This window comes from Pseudorca crassidens, chromosome 4 (genome assembly GCF_039906515.1).
Source record: "Pseudorca crassidens isolate mPseCra1 chromosome 4, mPseCra1.hap1, whole genome shotgun sequence".
Taxonomy (NCBI): Eukaryota; Metazoa; Chordata; class Mammalia; order Artiodactyla; family Delphinidae; genus Pseudorca; species Pseudorca crassidens.
The window spans coordinates 107,935,153-107,957,986 of record NC_090299.1 but is presented as its reverse complement, the minus strand read 5'-3'; the positions used below and the strand labels follow the sequence as shown (position 1 = coordinate 107,957,986).

General features: G+C 37.4%; 1 protein-coding gene across 4 annotated transcripts in view; it reads right to left on the bottom strand.

The window, feature by feature from the left end:
* Positions 1–8,976: 8,976 nt before the first annotated feature.
* The window catches only part of THAP6 (THAP domain containing 6), a 17,953-nt gene continuing 4,095 nt past the window's right edge, over positions 8,977–22,834 (bottom strand). For 3 of the 4 annotated variants that reach the window (XM_067736265.1, XM_067736266.1, XM_067736264.1), the window contains 3 exons: positions 21,035–21,187; positions 20,740–20,865; positions 8,977–9,316 (listed from right to left, as the gene is read on the bottom strand). In XM_067736265.1, coding sequence (XP_067592366.1) covers positions 9,062–9,316; positions 20,740–20,865; positions 21,035–21,187 — 534 coding nt within the window. In that variant the 3' untranslated portion in view covers positions 8,977–9,061. The remainder of the gene's footprint in view (positions 9,317–20,739; positions 20,866–21,034; positions 21,188–22,834) is intronic. The other variant, XM_067736267.1, reaches the window with a different exon arrangement.

Genomic DNA, 22,834 nt, shown 5'->3' with positions numbered 1-22,834 from the left:
ACGTTATCTAAAGGCTTTGTGACCCCGGCAGTTTGAAGAGGCTGTTCACAGATCTTGGATCAGGGATTACGACTTCTTCTCTGCTTTTGTCAAGGAGCCAAGAGCAGCAGAGTCAGAAAACTATCTTCTCTAGTAGCCATCATGGTCACTGTCTAAACAAACATGAAAATTTTGGGAGATTAACTTAGTGATTTGTCCTTCCAAGGCCCCCTCTGATTCATCAAACTGCCCGTAAGATGCCTGGTTTGTTTCCTGTCAGCTGCTGGAGGAATGGGAGTGGGCGGTCACAAGTGCTTAAAAGCACGGACGTTGGAGTTAGAGATGATCATACTAAGTGAAGTAGGTCAGAAAGAGAAAGACACAGGCTTCCCTGGTGGCGCAGTGGTTGAGAGTCTGCCTGCCGATGCAGGGGACACGGGTTCGTGCCCCGGTCCGGAGCACGGAGCGCCTGGGCCCGTGAGCCATGGCTGCTGAGCCTGCGGGTCCGGAGCCTGTGCTCTGCAATGGGAGAGGCCACAGCAGTGAGAGGCCCACGTACCACAAAAAAAAAAAGGAAAGAAAGAAAGAAAAAAAAAACTAGTCCTGGGTCTTTTGTATAAGTGATTGGAAAAAAGGCACACATTTTGCCTTTGGACTTGAAGTTGGGAAGAGACATGAAGAGTCTGCTCAATAAAACAGAGTGGAGAGATATCAGATTCTGACAACAACATTTGAACCTCTGAATCCAGCTATACCTGAAGCCGTACACAGTGCACGGCCTGTGGTATGCTAAAATGGATTTTAAAGTATTCCCAACATAGACTTATAGAAACAAATCACATAGAGAATAAAGATTCTAAGTCTAGTGCTGCTTGCTAAATGGAAAGAGCAGCTATTAACTTTTATATTCTTGTATTTGATTACAAACTATAGAAGTAGACAGGGAGTAGAAAATTACGTCAGTTCCAGTGGCTGGGTAAGGCATTTGCAGAGATTAAGACCGATCTTTTTCTCATTCCATGCATTCTTCCTGAGAGCTGAGAGAAACCCGGTGACTAGACAGACTCCCGAGCAGGTGGAAGCTGTGGATACCTGAATGTCTTGGCTATATATGCGGTGAGGTGACTTCACCCTGCATGCTCAGCCGCCCTGTTTATGCTTGGCAGTAACATCAGACAGATCCAGATTGTGGCGATGAGTCACTATGGACTTTCCCCAGCCTCAGACACAGGGTGAGTTCGCATTTTATCCTTCAGCCTCTAACTGCCCCAGTAGGAGCTCCTGAATGGAATGATTGCAGTCTGGCCTTCAGGTGTTTTGAATATTCAATAGTAATTCAGCATTCAGTGAATCGAAATCTCTGGGTCTGGCGTTGTAGATCAGGGTCGACAACGTGTCTCTGTATAATAGCGAGAAAATGTGTCATTATACCAGCTGTTGAGACCATGAGCAAGTTACCTGACTTGTCTAATTTCCTCATCTATAAAATGAGAATAATAAGAGTACCTACCTCATAGGTTAAATGAGTTAATACCATTTAAGCACTTTCAGTGGAGATTGGTGCCATGTAAATGTTAGCTATCATTACTACTGAAAAATAATACAACTTTCTGTCTTGGACAAACATCTCCTCTAGAACCTGGATATCTGAAACAAAACAAAGAAAAGGCAGAATGTGAGGATTTATGAAGATTGTGAAAAGTTCTATGAGAGTGTGCAATACTTCTCAGGTAGCAGTACTTTGAAGTCCTGTTTTTTAGTTTTTTGAGGTATTGAGTCAGTTGGAAAGCTGAATGGGAAATTTCTCAACAGGAAATGAAGGGGGTTTTCTTTGGGGTTCTGCTAGGTGATCAGTCACAGGCAAGCTAACTAAAATCTTGTCATCATACCTTCCCAGACAGTGGTTTCTGTAACTTGCAATAGTAAAGCTGGCGGGGGTTGAGAGAGTTCTTGGAAATATCCAGGAGTAACAGGAAATGGTAGTAACTTAAGACTTGGATTCAACTTTAGCCAATGTCTCCAGGAGATGATGAGGGTAATGGTAACAAGCAACTACTAGTTTTTCAGAAATGGCATAGTTTTGATTTAAATTTGTAGAATGCTGTTAACATTTTATTTTCTCTCCCGCCCTCCCTGCCTGCCTTTTTCCTTCCTCTCCTTTCTCTCTCTCTCTCACACCGCCCCCGCCCACCGGAAGTATATGCTCCCTTCTCTAGAACTAGGCACTTTGAACAGCTTGCCATATATCCTTCCATACCTTTTCCTATATATTTACATACATGCATACTCAGAAACTGTTCTGTAGGTGGCTTTAAAAAATTTTTATATAAATGGGATATTTTGTGTTGCCTTCTAAATTCTTTCTTTTTCACTTAAAATATGTCTTTTCTTTCCATGCCAATCCATATAGATTGGTCTCTTTCTTTTGAATTGTTGCTTGTTATTGCCTTTACGGGTGCACCATAGTTTTATTTTATTGATTCACCACTTGGTGGAATTTGGGTTGCTTTCCATTTTCTGCTCTTACAAACAATCCTCCCATAGCCCTCTCTGGGCACATGCAGAGTGCCTTTGCTATAAGGTACATTTAAAAATAACTTGCTGAAACTGTTTTTAGATTTAAATTATAGAATACGTTTTCATTTCACTCTAAAATTTTCCAGTCCCTATGGGCCTTGGTGAGTTTGATCCTTTGGATAGCCACATTTCATTGCTGGCTAAAACCATTTCCTATCTTTTCAACAAAATATGTCCAGATAATGGTGACAGCCACAGAAAGGTGAAATGTACATCTCAGTAAGGCATTCCCTATTTTTAAGACCCACCCACAACTCACAGTCACTCATAGAGTGGCAGCCAAAACATTTTTTTAAATCCTCAGGATTTCAGAGGTCTTTCCCTTCAGCTGTAAAGCCTGGCAGCACGTTGTACCATTATAAAGTCTACCTCTTTTATAAGCACCAGTACCCTTCATTTCTAATTAAATTCTACCTTGAGTACACTTTGCTGGCAAGTCTGCAACTGACGCCCATCTCCACAAGGTGCTCACCTCTAGTATTTGTGGTTAGCATTCTGCACAGCCTGTATGCTTCATTATCTTTGTTTGATAAAACACTTGTCTCTTGAAAAGCATGAGGCCAGATTTGCTGAGTCATATGTGATGTTATTTTTGAACTGCACAAGCTCTACCACAAGGATTTGGGAAATTTATTATCTGACACAAATATGTCGGGGACTCCTCAGCTAAGGTTAGTTCAAAGACTGTCTATTTAGTAAGTGACTGGGTACTCTGAGACAGTGCTACTCAAAGTAGCTAGTCCAGAATGAGATAAGGTGCTCCTCGTTTGACAATGTAAATCAACACATTGTTTCATTCAGGGAGAAAATCTTGCTGTGAAAAAATGTTGACTAAATAGTGGGCTTGGTGATGTAGTTGATTTACTTTCTGGTGCCAGCTCCTTCACTTGGACACGGGTTTCTGAACCACATGATGAGTAGCACTGTTTAAAGTGACATCGAATGAATAAATGAATGAATGAGACATATCTAAGATAAATGACTTTTCAGGGTTGACGTGGGAGGATATGATTAAATAAAAATTTCCCTTTCAGTGGGACAATGTTCCTTGCCTGCTTTTGAGCTGCCACAGAGAAGGAAAGTTTATTTAAGGCACAAATAGCTCAACCGGCCACTGTTGCCCGTACTACTATTATTCCCTATCTCCCTATCAAGTTCATTTTCCCCTTCTTGTGTTTTGCCCTTCTTCCTGTTCTTATCTCCTTTTCCCATGCTCCTGCCATGGCATTTAAAGAGAGAAAAATAATGTATGGAGAGCTCATTGTATGGTCTATGTTTTACAACCAGTTAAATATAATTCTCACTACAACAGGGTGAGGAAGGTATTACTGTCCACTGTGTAAATAGAGAAGCTCAGTAACTTGGCCCAGGTCCCATATGTAATAAACTGACAGGCTTGAGAATTGAACCCAGGTTTGTTTGGTTCTCCCCAGGTGGTTGGGTCTCCTACTCTCACATCTAAGGAGGGTGCTAACAGAATCCAGGCGCTGGGACAGAACCGTTTAAGGTGCCCACACTGACACACTTAAGTTCCATTTTGGAACTTGGAGGCTCCATTAATTTCATAGTCACCTACTTTAATTGCCATGGTCCTGCCATGTGGCCCACTTCTCTGTGTTTGTGTTACATACATGTGCGTCCCTGTAGGCTGTGAATTCCTTCATCTAATCATCTTTGTATCCCTCGCAACAGTGTATGGGGCTTTGAAAGCGGCACACTCGATGGGGTTATGATGTTAAATATGCTAGTCTATAAACTTCTTTATGCGCCTAAGATAAAGATTAAATGAATGAGACTGAGACTGAAGCCCTTATACTTTAAGATGTTGCGGCATGAATTCTATTGCACATGTGTGTCTACTAATAAAGCAGGGCACAGTGAGGAGAAAGGCATCAGGCAGCCCATCCTCCTGAAATGCACTCCTTGGTGTCCCTGGATTATGACTTTTGGAACGTCTTACTAGTCTCTAACTTCCTTGAGGGTAGGAACTGGTCTTTTCTTTATCGGTTCTCTAGTGCCTACATTTTCTGGCATACAGTTCCTGAAACTTGAAAAATACTTGTGAAATTGTTGAATGTGCTAAGTTCTCAGCATTTCCTCTTAAACTGCTGTTTGTTACTGGTGCTTACTATGGACCCCCATGCGGTTCTTAAATGACAGATTGTATCTGGCTTCTGCTTCTGAGGTTTCCTTGTACTGGTCCGACATTTTCTTCTCCCAACTTCATCTCTTCCAGCTCCTGCTTTGCATCAGGCATAATTCTATGAGCAGAAGTACAGCTGGGAGGAAGGTGAGGGATGTGGGAGCATGGGCACCACGGTTTCTCCTGAGCAAATCTCCAAAAGGGAGATGTGACAGTTCTTAGAAGTATGGTGAAATGCAGTTTGAGGAATCCAAGTCTATCAGGTGTAAGCTTCCAGGAGTCCTCTCTTAGTGCAGTACTTAATGCCTGTAGCATGGAATTGTGACAACACGTAGGAAATGCTGCCTACCAGGGAAGCTCATGAAAGATTCAGTGTCCAAGTTTTCCTGGGGGCTGCTCATGTAGGTACTCTTTGCCTAAGATATTCCCCAATATCAGCACATTATCAAATGTGCTCGGCACAAACCACATAGTTTCTACAAACTGTTGAGGCACACAGAGCCCCTCTTATCAGTTAGGGAATGGTGGAAACCCTTCTGAAATCCAAATTCCCAGATGCCAGCCAACCTTGCAATCAGGTCTTTCTACGGCCAGCAGTCTCAGGGCTGCTATGCTAATTCCTTTTTTTCAGACCCCTCAGCTTCAGGTTTGTGTGGGGGGTGTGCCACCTTTACAGATCTTACAGGATGTAGGAGCAGTGGCCCCCATCATATCTCCATTTAATTCACCACTCTGGCTCCTGCAGATTTAGGTAGATGCTGCAGGATGACAGCAGACTAAAGCAAATTCAGCCAAGTAGTAGCTCTGACTACAGCTGTGTGCCAGATGTGACATCTTGCTAGAGTCAATTAACATGGCTCTGGGTACATGGTATGCAATCAGTGATCGGTTGGGTGCATGCTTTCCCATCCCTATTAAACAACAAGATCAGAAACAGTTCACATTCACATGGAATTAATAAAAAGCAATGTTAACAGCCTACGTTATAACTCTCCTGCTTCTGTTATAATTGAGAGACCCAATCCAGGTAGATATTCTACAGAAAATCACTTAGTTCACTATATTGATGGATTATGTTAATCAAATGGGATGAGCAAGATGTGACTAGTAAATTTGACGCCTTGATAAAGTACATATGCTCTAGAGGGTGAGATAAAACTCATGAAATTCAGGGGCCTACCACATGAGTAAAATTTTGGGGGAGGAGTGTCCAGTGACCAGGGGCACGCTAGGACATGCCCTCTGAAGTAAAAGACAAAGTACAACTTGCATCTCCCACTATGAATAAGGAAGCACAATGCCTAATAAGCCTCTCTGGGTTCTGACGGCAGTGTATTACAAATCTGAGAATACTGCTCTCAGTTATATACTGGTGACATGAGGCTGCCAGTTTCGAGCGAGGCTGAAAGGAAAGAGGTCTATGGCAGATTCATATTGTGGTGGAAGCAGGCCTGCTACTTGGGTCACCTAACCTAGCAGACCCTAAGATATTACAGTTATTGGTGGAGGAAAAAATGTAGCAGAAGTTAAAGCAAAACCACTGTATACATACTCTTGATTTTTCTCGGCTCATTTTATTGAATAACTGAATGTATAAAAACCACATAGAGAACATTACTGGAAAAAAATTTTTTATTCTTCAAATATATAATGGATTCTTCACCACTCAAATTATTTCTATAATAATTTTATCTTTTTATTAAAACTATATATATATATATATATATTTTTTTTTTTTTTTTTTTTGCGGTACGCGGGCCTCTCAATGTTGTGGCCTCTCCCGCTGCGGAGCACAGGCTCCGGACGCGCAGGCTCAGCAGCCGTGGCTCACGGGCCCAGCCGCTCCGCGGCACGTGGGATCCTCCCGGACCGGGGCACGAACCCGTGTCCCCTGCATCGGCAGGCAGACTCTCAACCACTGCGCCATCAGGGAAGCCCCGTAAATATATATTTTTAATATGTTTCATCTTTTCTCAAATGAATGACTATGGTATAATTGTGATTATCTTTAGCAACCAAAATCTATTTCCAGAAATTTAAACTTGATATGGAGAAAAATGCCATATCAAGTCCTTTGTACCTGATTTGGTGCTGAGGTTGAACTGGTGTATTGGTTTGTTCCAGGATCCAGAGGCTATTCCAAGCTTGAAAGCAAAGTGATAGTCTTAGGTTGGCCTTGGCTGCTTAAGGAACCTCTGGATGCGGGATGACTGGCTCTGCTCTGCAGAGGACAGTTCCTTCTCAGGCTAGGCTGGAATCTCTGGGAACAGTGGACTGAGGTATGCACCATGTTCAGGCATTTGTTTGGGTGGCAGGTGGAGAGGACCCTATCTCTTATGTCAGATTTCTATCTATTGGTAATCATTTCTCCATAAAAATAAATGGCAAGTGGAAAGCTCTGGGTTCTTGATGATACCAATACTTTGCCCACAGTTCTCTCTCTCTTGATGATACTAAGACCAACGAAAAAGAAGACAAAAGCTGAGTTCACTGTGAACACTAGTAGCAGAAGTGACTGCGGCAACTGTGACGATAGTGGCAGAAACTGGGGACTGATTTTTGGATAGGTCTTCTGGGCTTGATTTATTCTAAGCAGCCAGCAGAGATCTAGGATTTGGACATACTGTGCTTGGATCTGTCCTCTTAGTTTTCTCCACTGTCCACTGACTTTTTTTTTTTGCTCAAAAACAGGTTGAGGGAAAGAGTCTCCACCTCTATCACAGAATCTCCATAAAACTTAAGATCATACCCAAACTTCCCATTAGAGTGTCCACTATGAATTCAAAATTAAATAACTCAAATAAATAATGGGTAGGTAATGAGGTTTTTTTTAAGGTAGTAAAACGACAGGACCTCCATGATTTCTTCTTAGCATAATGCTAATCTTTCAAATGTGGGTAAAATCCCGTTTAGAGGGAAGGTTTGGAATCCTACATAAAAACGTAACGTGCGTTAAAACAGAAAATTCTTAAATATAAAAAAATTCAAGTGACCATATCCTTACTGATATTAATGTAACACAAATAAAATTACAATGAACATTAGCAAAAAATGCAGCTCATTTCTAGTTAACACATTGAAATAACTGATATTCAAACTGTAACTATTATAGCATGGACGTGTGAATGAAGTTCATGAATGTACACATGCTTCAAAGTAGAATTTGGCTTTGGGCTAGTAATTTTATTCTGATCCACAGTGTTTATGACTCTTCATTTCAGTTGTTTTTACTAACAAATTAGGAGATAAACCTAAATTTCTGACCCTTGGATTAATTAGAAAATAACTAAGAGTTATTCTTTTGTAAATTCAGTAAGAAGCTATTCTAAAATTGCTGTTTACTTATCCAATTCTCTAAATAAAAGCTCTTGGATAGTAATCTACTCTCCTAATTAAAGGAAAATATTATAACTCTCTCTCCAATTCCTATTTTAACTAGAAGAGCCACATCATTATTTTTAATGGTTTCTTCTGCATTTCGTATTTTAAAACACGTTAGTAACACTACTTTCTGTAAAATACAAAACAGCATTGAAAGTATCCAGTTACTACTGGCATTCAGATTTTGAAGATACACCTTTATGATGAAATAACAGTCATGAAACAAACTGTTCAGAACCATCAGAGTAACCATTTGAAAATCAGATTTATGACCCTCTTTAAAAATTTGTTAAAGCTATGCTGGTTTACATCAAAGTACTCCTAGTGAGGAGAAATGATGTACTGTACCGAAAAAACAAGACCTCATCAGGGGTCTTCTTAACTTGGCTCTGAACAACTTTAAAAGCCAAAAGATCTGCACCATATGTTGTTCTCAAGGTCAGTACCATGGGATGCCCTGTAAAAAGATCTTTTGGTATTACTGATAACAAAAGAACCTTGGATTGGATCCAAGATGGACATGTGTTATAAATGAATTTTGCTTTGTGGTAAAATACAGTTAAAGTACAATTCAACGTACTTACCATAAAGCCTACATAAGCAAAGGTACTCCTTTGAAGCCAAAAATCTGATGCTGCTAAAGTGTCCAGTTTCTACTATTACAGCTTAATGTGGCTGATTTGAAATCATTTCCTTAGTCCTACAGAATCTTCTTGATTTTTAACATCTTACAATAGTGACCTGGCACTAGTTTAGGTCTATAAAAACATAATTGTCACAAGTCACCCAATAACATGACAACCAACACAAATTTCTGCACATCTTAAAAAAAAAAAAGCCTTTGGATAATAACACTAATGCGTAATGCTGCGGAGGATCCAAAGAAGCACTCTAAATGACAGATATTATTTAATGATGGTAATCATTTTCTGAAAAGCTGTACCAATAACAATTTTAGGTAGAACATAACATGAAATTATTTCATGAAATATAGTCTTGTTCTATGCTCTCCTGACACCACTCCCAAGAGAAAGCGTCCAGTCTATTGGCTGTTTCTTTGCTGATGAGACATTCATCCTTTAATTCCCTGATTGTCTTCCTCAATGATTTTTGTAAACGTCTTTCTCGGCCTAAAACATTCCGCAGACTTTTCTTGGTATCCTCTAGCTCGCTGATCACTTGATCTAATTTATGCTTAAGTTTCTTTGGACTGTCCATCACACTGTAGCTATGTTCCTAAAAACATAAACACCAAGTTATTAAACCAGACAGACAAGCAGTGAGATAAAAAATTATAACTAGGCCTCAGCTATTTCTCCACTTACTATACTTAGAGAAGATCTTTAAGTTGGTGACACTAAGAGGTTTAAAGAACACAGGAAGAGGATGGGGGTAGAACAGTATTTTTGGCGCCTAGGGCCTCCCTCTTTGTCTAAGGCCAGGCATACACGAGGAGTACAGAATCCTGTGGATGGGAAGTACTTCTCACCTGGAGGTAGGTATCTGCTTATGAACAGCGAGACATTCACAATGACTATACAGCTTTTGGTCCCTAAGTGTGGAGCTGCTAAGTTTAAGTTTTACCTATCACAAAAACTTAAATTTTTAAACTTTTAACTGAATTGCTTTATTTTGATGAATATTTCACTTTATAAGGTATGAAAGGAAAGGAGCACTGAAGCAGGTCCTCAGGCTGGGTGTTATAGATTTAGAGATGACTCTGGTCTTGGGGTTTTAAAGTGATAATTTAAGTTCTCAGTATTTACTGTGGTTATGTTTATGTCTGCTGGGTAGACTTTTCTTCATCCAAAAACAACACTGACATATCTTATAAATGTAACATAAAATAATTTTGAAAAGCTGTTAACTTAAAATTAGTGAAGAGGACTTTGCTTTCAGCCAAGATGCAATAACATAGACTGGATTGACTCCTATCTAAAAAAACCCCAACACATGGCCAAAAGATGTAAAAATGTTTGAAGATAAACAGACATCAGCAGATACTGCAGAGAGATGGGAAACAAAGAGGTGAGTCCTAAGATTGCCCAGCTTACTGCCTTGAGAGAGTTCTAGGCCTCAGTGTAAGGGGAGGAAACCCAGGTAGAGCTTGGTAGATAGAGTTGAGGAGATAGTGCAAAGTATCCAGGGAGACCAAGGTGGCTACAGTTCATAGGGCAAAGTATTAGAGAGGAAAGAGCTACACAGAGAGAGAACCCTGGAGATCTTCAGAGGCTCCCCCTCAAGTATTTCTTTGTAGGAAACTGCTCGAGGTTGAGGAAAGAGTGACCAGAACAGGTCAGGAGTGCCCTGAGCTCACAGGGCATAGACACTACTCCCACCAGGCAGACCAGATTCATGGGGCACTGAGCAGAGTATACAAAAGTCTTGCCTCAGTGGTGGAGAATAAATAGCCTGAGACTGAGCACTGTTCTAGTCCTACCTAACAAAGCAAAACCTGAAAGGATCAAATTGTTTCCAAATAACCAAACTCCGTAACCAAGCTCAAGAAAACAGGACAAAAAACTATCCAACATCCAGCAAGGTAAAATCCGGCACTCAAAATTTACCAGGCACACAAAGCAGCAGGAAAATATGAGCCATAATAAGAGATAAACCAATCAACAGAAACCAACCCAGAACTCACAAATGTTAGAATTAGCAGACAAGGGAATTAACGAAGTTAGTAAAACTGTATTATATATGTTTAAAAGTTAAGCAGAGACATGAAAGATATTAAAAGAGAATCAAATAGGATACCTGCACATAAAACTTACAATTTAAATTTATTTATAATAAATTTAATAGATTTGTTATCATAATAAATAATATATAACAGATTTACTATTATTTAAATCTCTTTAAAAGATAATTTATTGTTTAAACAAAAATAATAAAATGTAGTGTGGGGTTCATAGCATATGTAAAGTGAAATGTATGATAGCAGTAGCAAAAAAGGTTGGAGAGGAGAAATAAAGTATATTATGATAAGATTCATATACCATATGCTAAGTGGAATAATATCACTTATCATGTAGCCTGTGGTAAATTAAAGATGGATGCTATAAACCCAAAAGCAACTATCAAAGAGTTATGGCTGATGAGTGAAAAAAAGGAGACAAAATGGAATTGTAAAAAAAATTCAGTTAATCTAAAAGAAGGCAAAAAAAGAAGAAAATGAGAACAAAGAACAAATGGAACAGGAAATAAGTAAGATGACAGATTTAAACCAAACCATATCACATTAAGTAATGTGATATAAAAAAATTTAAAGTAATGTAATAATAATCACATTAAGTGTAGAGTTTAAATAATCCAATTAAAAGGCAGAAATTATCAGGTTATATTAAAAAAATCAAGACCCAAGAGTACATGCTGCCCAGAAAAAAAGCACTTTAAAGATAAAAAGACACAAACAGGTTGAAAGTAAAGGAGTTGAAAAAGATACACTACAATAACACTAATAAACAGAGAACTAGAGTGGATATGTTACTATCAGACAAAGTAGACTTCAGAGCAATGAATACTACCAGGGATAAAGAAGGCCACTTCTTAAAAATAAAGGGGTTAATTTATGAAGACATATGAATACTAAATATTTAGTACCTAATAACAGCTGCAAAATGTAACAAGCAAAAACTGACAATTTAAGGAGAATTAGACAAATCCACAGGTATACTAGAAGATTAACAGCTCTCTCTCAATAAAAGATAGAACAAGTAGACAGAAATTAATTAAGAATGCAGATTTGAACATTATCAATTTGACCTAATTGACATTTATAGAACATTCTGGCTAACATCAGCAAACTATACATTCTTTGCAAATGTATGCAGAACGTTTACCAAGACAGACCATATTGTAGGCTATAAGTCTCAAAAAAATTAAAAGCATTCAAGTCACACAATGTATATTCTCTGACCACAACAGAATTAAGTTAGAAATTAATAATAGAAAGATATTGGGGAAATTCCCCAATATTTGCAAACTATATAGCACACTTCCAAACAACCCATGGATCAAAGAACAAATCAAAATGGAATTTGGAAGTATTTTGAACTAAATGAAAATGAAAACACATTTAATTTGTGGAATGCTGCTAAAGCAATACTTAAGGAGAAATTAATATCACTAAATGCTAACGTTAGAAAGGAAGAAGCCTCAAATCTATGACCTCAGCTTCCATCTTAAGAAACTAGAAAGATGAGGGCTTCCCTGGTAGCGCAGTGGTTGAGAGTCTGCCTGCCGATACAGCGGACACGGGTTTATGCCCCAGTCTGGGAAGATCCCACATGCCGCGGAGCGGCTGGGCCTGTGAGTCATGGCTGCTGAGTCTGCGTGTCCGGAGCCTGTGTTCTGCAACGGGAGAGGCCACGGCAGTGAGAGGCCCGCGTACCGCCAAAAAAAAAAAAAAAAAAAAGAAAGAAACTAGAAAGATGAGCACATTTTACTGAAATAAGTAAAAGGAAATAATAAAGATGAGTGGAAATCAGTGAAGTAGAAAATAAAAACAAAAAAAAAATGAGAAAAATCAGTGAAAGCTAGTTCTTGACAAGATCAATAAAACTGATAAATCTCTAGGCAGACTAATCAGCAATAAAAGAAAACAGAAACAAATCACTGACATCAGAAATGAGACAGATGGTATCACTACAGATTCTATAGATATTGAAAAGATAATAAGGAAATATTTTGAATAATTTTAAGCTAATAAACTTGACAACTGAAATAAAATGGACAAATCCCTTGGAAGGTAACTAGCTCCTTAAAACACTTTCCCACAAAGAAAATTACAGTCCCAGATTGTTTTACTGGGGAATTCTACCAAATATTTATAGAAGAAATAACTGCAAATCTATACAAACTTTTCTAGAAAATTGAAAAATAAGGCAACATTTTCTAACTTTTTCTTTGAGGTTAGCATTATTCTGATACTGAAACCAGACAAAGACATTCAAAGGAAAGAAAACTATAGGCCAATATTCTTTGTGAACATACAAGGAAAGATTCTAAACTAAATTTTAAATCTAATCCAACAATATATAAAAGGAATAACATCATGAAGAAGTAGGGTTTATTCCAGAATGCAAGGCTGGTTTAACATTAAGAAATTAACTGGGGAATTCCCTGGTGGTCCAATGGTTAGGACTCTGCTTTTACTGACGAGGGCCCAGGTTCAAATCCCTGGTGGGGTAACTAAGATCCCACAAGCCATGTGGTGTGGCCAAAAATAAAAATAAAAACAAATCAATCAGTGTAACTAATCATACTAACAAACTAAAAAATAAAACCCAAATGATCTCTCAGCAGACACAGAAAAAGCATTTGACAAAACATTCCTTTCTGATAAAAATTCTCAGCAAAGTAGGAGTAGAAAGGCACTTCCTATGTAACAGTATGGATGGACCTAGAGGGTACTATGCTAAGTGAATTTAAGTCAGACAGAAAAGGACAAATACTGTATGATTTCACTTATACGTGGAATCTAAAAAACAAAACAAATGAACAAACATGAAGCAGAAACAAAGATGTAGATATAGAGAATAAACAGGTGATTGCTAGAGGGGGTGGGGAGGAAAGAAACAGGTGAGGAAGTAGGAGGAACAAACTTCCAGTTACAAAGTAAATGAGTCAAAGGTATGAAAGGTACAAGTGTTGGGAATACAGTCAATAACTATGTAATATCTTTATATGGTGACATATTGTAACTATACTTATTGTGATCAGTTTGAAATGTATAGAAATATGGAATCACTATGTTGTATAACAGGAAATAACATAATGTTGTAGGTCAATTATACTTCAAAAACAGACAAACAAACTCAGAAAAAGAGTTCATATTTGTGGTTATCAGAGGCAGGGGATAGGAGGAGGGAGAATTGGATGAAGGCAGTCAAAAGGTAAGAACTTCCAGTTATAAGAGAAATAAGTACTAGGGATATAATGTACAACATGACAAATATAATTAACACTGCTGTGTTATATATGAAAGTTGTTAAGAGAGTATATCCTAAGACTTCTCACCACAGGAAAAAATTTTTTTTCTATTTCTTTAACTTTGTTTATATGAGATAATGGATGTTCACTAAACTCACTGTGATAATCACTTCCTGATATATGTAAATCAAACCATTACTGTACACTCTAAACTTATACAGGGCTATATGTCAATTATATCTCAGTAAAACTGAAAGAAAAAAATTGAAAGGTACTTCCTCAATCTGATAAAGGGCAGTTATGAAATAACATATTTAATATCATATGAATATTTTTAATAGTGAAAGACTGAACAACTTCCTCCTAAAATCAGGAGCAAAGCATAAAGATCATTTCTCAGTACTTCCCTTCAGCATAACCTTGGAGGTTCAAGGTAGTGCAATAAAGCAAGAAAAAGAAATGAAAGGCACTCATATTGGAAAGGAAGAATTAACACTGTTTTTTTTTTTTTTTTTTTTTGGCCACGCTACGTGGCTTGTGGGATCTTAGTTCCCCAAGCAGGAACTGAACCTGGGCCCTCAGCAGTGCAAGTGTGGAGTCCTAACCACTGGACCGCCAGGGATACCATAAAACTGTTTTTAATGACAGACACCATGATTGTCCATGTAGAAAACCGGATAACCTCTAAAAAAAGCTTTGATAATTAATATGTGAGTTTAGCAAGTTTGACAGATACACGATTGATATACAAAAGTCAATTTATTTAATAGAGAGAGGACAGCAGAAGCAAAGAACTACAATCCTGCAGCCCGTGGAACAAAAACCACATTCACAGAAAGATAGACAAGATGAAAAGGCAGAGGGATACATACCAGATGAAGGAACAAGATAAAACCCCAGAGAAACAACTAAATGAAGTGGAGATAGGCAACCTTCCAGAAAAAGAATTCAGAATAATGAAAGTGAAGATGATCCAGGACTGTGGAAAAAGAATGGAGGCAAAGATCAAGATGCAAGAAATGTTTAACAAAGACCTAGAAGAATTAAAGGACAAACACCTAGAAGAATTAAAAAACAAACAAACAGAGATGGACAATACAAAAACTGAAATAAAAAATACACTAGAAGGAATCAATAGCAGAATAACTGAGGCTGAAGAACAGATAAGTGACTTGGAAAACAAAATGGTGGAATTCACTGCCACGGAACAGAATAAAGAGAAAAGAATGAAAAGAAATGAAGACAGCCTAAGAGACCTCTGGGACATTAAATGCAACAACATTCGCATTATAGGGGTCCCAGAAGGCGAAGAGACAGAGAAAGGACCCGAGAAAATATTTGAATAGATTGTAGTAGAAAACTTCCCTAACATGGGAAATGAAATAGCCACCCAAGTCCAGGAAGTACAGAGAGTCACATACAGGATAAACCCAAGGAGAAACACGCCGAGACACATAGTAATAAATTGGCAAAAATTAAAGACAAAGAAAAGTTATTGAAAGCAGCAAGGGAAAAAGGACAAATAATGTACAAAGGAACTCCCATAAGGTTAACAGCTGATTTCTCAGCAGAAACTCTACAAGCCAGAAGGGAGTGGCATGATATACTTAAAGTGATGAAAGGGAAGAACCTACAGCCAAGATTACTCTACCCGGCAAGGACCTAATTCAGATTCGATGGAGAAATCAAAAGCTTTACAGACAAGCAAAAGCTAAGAGAATTAAGCACCACCAAACCAGCTCTACAACAAATGCTAAAGGAACTTCTCTAAGTGGGAAACACAAGAGAAGAAAAGGACCTACAAAAACAAACACAAAACAATTAAGAAAATGGTCATAGGAACATACATATAGGTAATTACCTTAAACGTGAATGGATTAAGTGCCCAAACCAAAAGACACAGGCTTGCTGAATGGATACAGAAACAAAATCCATTTATATGCTGTCTAAAAGAGACCCACTTCAGACCTAGGGACACATACAGACTGAAAGTGAGGGGATGGAAAAAGATATTCCATGCAAATGGAAATCAAAAGAAACCTGGCGTAGCAATACTCATATCAGATAAAATATACTCTAAAATAAAGAATGTTACAAGAGACAAGGAAGGACACTACATAATGATCAAGGGATCAATCCAAGAAGAAAATATAACAATTATAAATATATATGCACACAACATAGGAGCACCTCAATACATAAGGCAACTGCTAACAGCTGTAAAAGAGGAAATCGACAGTATCACAGTAATAGTGGGGGACGTTAACACCTCACTTACACCAATGGACAGATCATCCAAAATGAAAATAAATAAGGAAACAGAAGCTTTGAATCACACAATAGACCAGATAGATTTAATTGATATTTATAGGACATTGCATCCAAAAACAGCAGATTACACTTTCTTCTCAAGTGTGCACGGAACATTCTCCAGGATAGATCACATCTTGGGTCACAAATCAAGCCTCAGTAAATTTAAGAAAACTGAAATCACATCAAGCATCTTTTCCAACCACAACGCTATGAGATTAGAATGAATTACACAGAAAAAAACATAAAAAACACAAACACATGGAGGCTAAACGATACGTTACTAAATAACCAAGAGATCATTGAAGAAATCAAAGAGGAAATCAAAAAATACCTAGAGACAAATGACAATGCAAACAGGACGATCCAAAACCTATGGGATGCAGCAAAAGCAGTTCTAAGAGGGAAGTTTATAGCTATACAAGCCTACCTCAAGAAACAAGAAAAATCTCAAATAAACAATCTAACCTTACACCTAAAGGAACTAGAGAAAGAAAAACAAACAAAACCCAAAGTTAGCAGAAGGAAAGAAATCATCAAGATAGAGCAGAAAAAAATGAAATAGAAACAAAGAAAACAATAGCAAAGATCAATAACACTAAAAGCTGGTTCTTTGAGAAGATAAACAAAATTGATAAACCCTTAGCCAGACTCCTCAAGAAGAAGAGGGAGAGGACTCAAATCAATAAAATTAGAAATGAAAAAGGAGAAGTTACGACACTGCAGAAATACAAAGCATCCAGAGAGATTACCACAAGCAACTCTATGCCAATCAAATGGACAACCTGGAAGAAATGGACAAATTCTTAGAAAGGTATAACCATCCAAGACAGAACCAGGAGGAAATAGAAAATATGAACAGACCACTCACAAGTAATGAAATTGAAACTGTGATAAAAAATCTTCCAACAAACGAAAGTCCAGGACCAGATGGCTTCAGAGGTGAATTCTATCAAACATTTAGAGAAGAGCTAACACCCATCCTCTCTCAAACTCTTCCAAAAAATTGCTGAGGAAGGAACACTGCCAAACTCATTCTAGGAGGCCACCATCACCCTGATACCAAATCCAGACAAAGATACTACAAAAAAAGAAAATTACAGACCAATATCACTGATGAATATAAATGCAAAAATTCTCAACAAAATACTAGCAATCAGAATCCAACAGCACATTAAAAGGATCATACACCATGATCAAGTGGAATTTATCCCAGGAATGCAAGGATTCTTTAATATACGCAAATCAATTAACGTGATACACCGTATTAACAAATTGAAGAATAAAAACCATATGATCATCTCAATAGATGCAGAAAAAGCTTTTGACAAAATTCAACACCCATTTATGATAAAAACTCTCCAGAAGGTGGGCACAGAGGGAACCTACCTCAACATAATAAAGGCCATATACGACAAACCCACAGCAAACATCCTTCTCAATGGTGAAAAAGTGAAGCATTTCCTCTAAGATCAGGAACAAGACAAGGATGTCCACTCTCACCACTATTATTCAACACAGTTTTGGAAGTCCTAGCCATGGCAATCAGAGAGGAAAAAGAAATAAAAGGAATACAAATCAGAAAAGAAGAAGTAAAACTGTCACTGTTTGCAGATGAAATAATACTATACATAGAGAATCCTAAAGATGCTACCAGAAAACTACTAGAGCTAATCAATGAATTTGGTAAAGTTGCAGGATACAAAATTAATGCACAGAAATCTCTTGCATTCCTATACACTAATGATGAAAAATCTGAAAGAGAAATTAAGGAAACACTCCCATTTACCACTGCACGAAAAAGAATAAAATACCTAGTAGTAAACCTACCTAAGGAGACAAAAGACCTGTATGCAGAAAACTATAAGACACTGATGAAAGAAATTAAAGATGATACCAACAGATGGAGAGATATAACATGTCCTTGGATTGCAAGAATCAATATGGTGAAAATGACTATACTACCAAAAGCCATGTACAGATTCAATGCAATCCCTATCAAACTACCAATGGCATTTTTCCAGAACTAGAACAAAAAATCTTAAAATTTGTATGGAGACACAAAAGACCCCAAATAGCCAAAGCAGTCTTGACGGAAAAAAACGGAGCTGGAGGAATCAGACTCCCTGACTTCAGACTATACTACAAAGCTACAGTAATCAAGACAATATGGTACTGGCACAAAAACAGAAACATAGATCAATGGAACAAGATAGAAAGCCCAGAGATAAACCCACGCACCTAGGGTCAACTAATCTATGACAAAGGAGGCAAGGATATACAATGGAGAAAAGACAGTCTCTTCAATAAGTGGTTCTGGGAAAACTGGACAGCTACATGTAAAAGAATGAAATTAGAACACTCCTTAACACCATACACAAAAATAAACTCAAAATGGTTTCGAGACCAAAATGTAAGACCGGACACTATAAAACTCTTAGAGGAAAACATAGGAAGAACACTCTTTGACATAAATCACAGCAAGATCTTTTTTGATCCACCTCCTAGTGTAGTGGAAATAAAAGCAAAAATAAACAAATGGGACCTAATGAAACTTCAAAGCTTTTGCACAGCTAAGGAAACCATAAACAAGGTGAAAAGACAACCTTCAGAATGGGAGAAAATATTTGCTAACGAATCAACGGACAAAGGATTAATGGATTAATGGATTAATGGATTAATCCAAAATATATAAACAGCTCATGCAGCTCAATATTAAAAGAACAAACAACCCAATCCAAAAATGGGCTGAAGACCTAAATAGACATTTCTCCAAAGAAGATATACAGATGGCCAAGAAGCACATGAAAAGCTGCTCAACATCACTAATTATTAGAGAAATGCAAATCAAAACTACAATGAGGTATCACCTCACACCAGTTAGAATGGGCTTCATCAGAAAATCTACAAACAACAAATGCTGGAGAGGGTGTGGAGAAAAGGGAACCCTCTTGCACTGTTGCTGGGAATGTAGATACAGCCACTATGGAGAACAGTATGGGGATCCTTAAAAAACTAAAATTAGAATTACCGTATGATCCAGCAATCCCACTACTGGACATATACCCAGAAAAAAACATAATTCAAGAAGACACATGCATCCCAATGTTCATTGCAACACTATTTACAATGGCCAGGTCATGGAAGCAACCTAAATGCCCATCGACAGACGAATGGATAAAGAAGATGTGGAACATATATACAATGGAATATTACTCAGCCATAAAAAGGAATGGAATTTGGTCATTTGTTGAGATGTGGATGGTTCTAGAGACTGTCATACAGAGTGAAGGAAGTCAGAAAGAGAAAAACAAATATCCTATATTAACGCAAATATGTGGAACCTAGAAAAATGGTACAGATGAACCGGTTTGCAGGGCAGAAATTGAGACACAGATGTAGAGAACAAATGTATGGACACCAAGCGGGGAAAGTGTAGGGGTGGTGGTGGTGTGATGAATTGGGAGATTGGGATTCACATGTATACACTGATGTGTATAAAATTGATGACTATTAAGAACCTGCTGTATAAAAAAATAAAATAAAAAAGTAAAAAAAAAATTTATTTCCCCACTTCAACAGTAAATAAAACAACACTGTCTATAACAGCATCCAAATATATAAAATATTTAGGGATAAATCTGATAAAAGGAGTGAAAGACCTGTATACTGAAAACTACAAAACACTGCTGAGAGAATTTAAAGGTCTAAATAAATTATGTGATACAATGAATTCATGGGCTGGAAGACATAAAATTGTCTTATTAAGATGTCAGTTCTTCCCAAGTAGATCTGTAGGTTCAACATAATCCCAGTCAAAACTCCAGCAGGATTTTTGTAGAAATTTATAAAGTAATTCTAAAATTCATATGAACATGCAAAGGACCCAGAATATCCAAAACAACTTTGAAAAAGAACAAAGTTGGAAGATTAACACTGTCTTATTTCAAGAATTATTAAAAAGCTATAGTAATCAAGACAGTAAAACAGATCTGGATTCCAGGCCTGGTTTTAACATCAACAGGCAATGAGATGAATAAAGCTTCAATAATGTGTGTGTACGACTGTCCTTTAAGAAAACCTAAAGACATAACTATTTTTTAAATTAGATATTTCCATATAGAAACTATAGTACCTATAGGGAGGAATTAATTATTGTATTTTATTGGTTGAAATATCCTTGTGAAAGCACTCTTTGAACTATGTAACAAAAGATTAACTACCTGTGGATCGTTATTGCAAATATATAAATTATAATGCCCCTGGGAAGCAATATTTCTGGATATTACATATTTAAAAAAAATCTCAAACACCTAAACTCCTAGTTTTTCAATAAGATTTTGAAAACTTAATCCTAAGAGAGAGGACATGGTCATCTTAATATTAACATTAGCCCAGTAAGTAATTTTACTTACAAAAATGAACTGGGACTGGAATTCTTCGATACACGAGGAAGCACCAACAAGCTGGTGATTGTGGTTTGTGACTGGAAGGGCTTTGAGGGTGAAGTTTTTCCTACAGTGAAGATTTTCTCTTTTCCCCTGTTAAGAATAGTTAATAACAATCATTGTAGATTTTCTATCCTTTGGAAAAATTTTAACCTTCTTAACTGTATGTAGTAAAATTAATATATTTCTTTTTCTGGAAATTGCTATTAAAAGTCAGTAAAAGTTAGGGGCTTCCCTGGTGGCACAGTGGTTGGGAGTCCACCTGTCGATGCAGGGGACACGGGTTTGTGCCCCGGTCCAGGAGGATCCCACATGCTGCGGAACGGCTGGGCCCGTGAGCCATGGCCGCTGAGCCTGCGCGTTCGGAGCCTGTGCTCCGCAACGGGAGAGCCCACAACAGTGAGAGGCCTGTGTACTGCAAAAAAAAAAAGAAAAGAAAAGTCAGTACAATTTAAATTTACTGAGAGTACTTTAAAGGAACTTCCCCAAAGTAACTTTAAAGTTGATCTGGAAACATGAATTTTTCTGGAAAAAGAGTGAGAATGAGGGAAGATATACCCTACTAAGTATTAAAAACACCCTACTCAGTAACAATAGTTTAAAAAGTGTACTACTCTCTTATAAAAATCTGAATAGATCATGTAGATAAAAGCCTTTAGGATAAAAAGTGTCATTCTAAATAAGTGGAGAAAGGCTATAAATCATGAAAAAATGAACTAATTATGAAAAAGTTATATCCTTTATGTATAATAGGTCAAAATGAAATTCTATATACTGAAAATTTATGTAAGAATGAAAACAATGAGGAAGTAGAAAAATACATGGGAAATATTTACATAATCTTAAAGGCTAAAGTCAGATAGCACAAGAGAAAATATAGGACTACTCAAAAAAAAGTCTGAATTTCAAACAAAACAAAACAAAACAAACCAACCCCATAATGTGAGCTAAGGACAAATAACAAAAAGTAACTGCAACATAGATGGCAGTTAAATGATTCATAGCCTCAATATCTAGTGTTGTTCCAAAACAGCTTAGAAAAAGACGAAAATAGAAGAGGACCTGAATAAGTGATTCACATAAGAAATAAAAACGTCTAATAAACATGAAAAAAATGCAGAAACACATTTTCTAATATTCATATTAGAAATAATCATTTTCTAATATTCAGAGATAAATTAAAACAATAAGATGGCATTTTTGCCTATCAATTTTACCAAAGATTAAAATCACAATTTACATTGAGGATTAGGGGGAACAGACACTTTTATGCATAACTAGTAGGTAAGCAGATTGGTATAAGCTTTATGGTGGGCCTTTATATATGTTGACTTCACTATAAAGTTTAGTTAAAAAATTGATGTTCCATATAGGTTCATCTTAAAAACGTGATCCCTTGAGCTGCAACACAATCATGCGGGGTGCTTGTTAAAAAGTGCAGATTCCTAGACTCCAAACCAAACTTGCTGAATCAAATTCTTTGGGAGAGGGGCACAGGATTCTGCATTTTAAGCAAGCTCCCTGGATAATACTTATGTAGACTAAAGTTTGAAAGCCATTGTTGTGGAAAAAATATATATTTTTAAGAGGACATTTGTCACACTGTCCTTGTGTCTTTTTTTTTTTCTTTTGGCCATGCCACATGGCTTGCGGGATCTGATCAGGGATCGAACCCATGCCCCTGCAGTGGAAGCGTGGAGTCTTAACCAGTGGACCACCAGGGAAGTCTCCTTGTGGAAAAATGTTTAACATCATGGAAAACAGTAGTTAAGAGTGAACTTTGGAGCCAAAATGCCTGGGTTCAAATCCAGCCTCTACCATTTAACAGCAGTGCGACTTGGGGAATGTATTTCAGCTTTCTGAGCCTAAGTTTTCTCAAGTGGTTAAATGCGAATAATAATAGTATTTAACTCTTATGGTTGTTTTGAGGACTAAAAGAGTTTATATGTAAAGTGCTTAGACTAGTACCTGGCACACAGCCAGCACTATATGAATGTTGAAAGAACGAAAGAGTGAAGCAAAAAATAAAAAGGATATACAGTATAATTCTATTTTGTAAGAA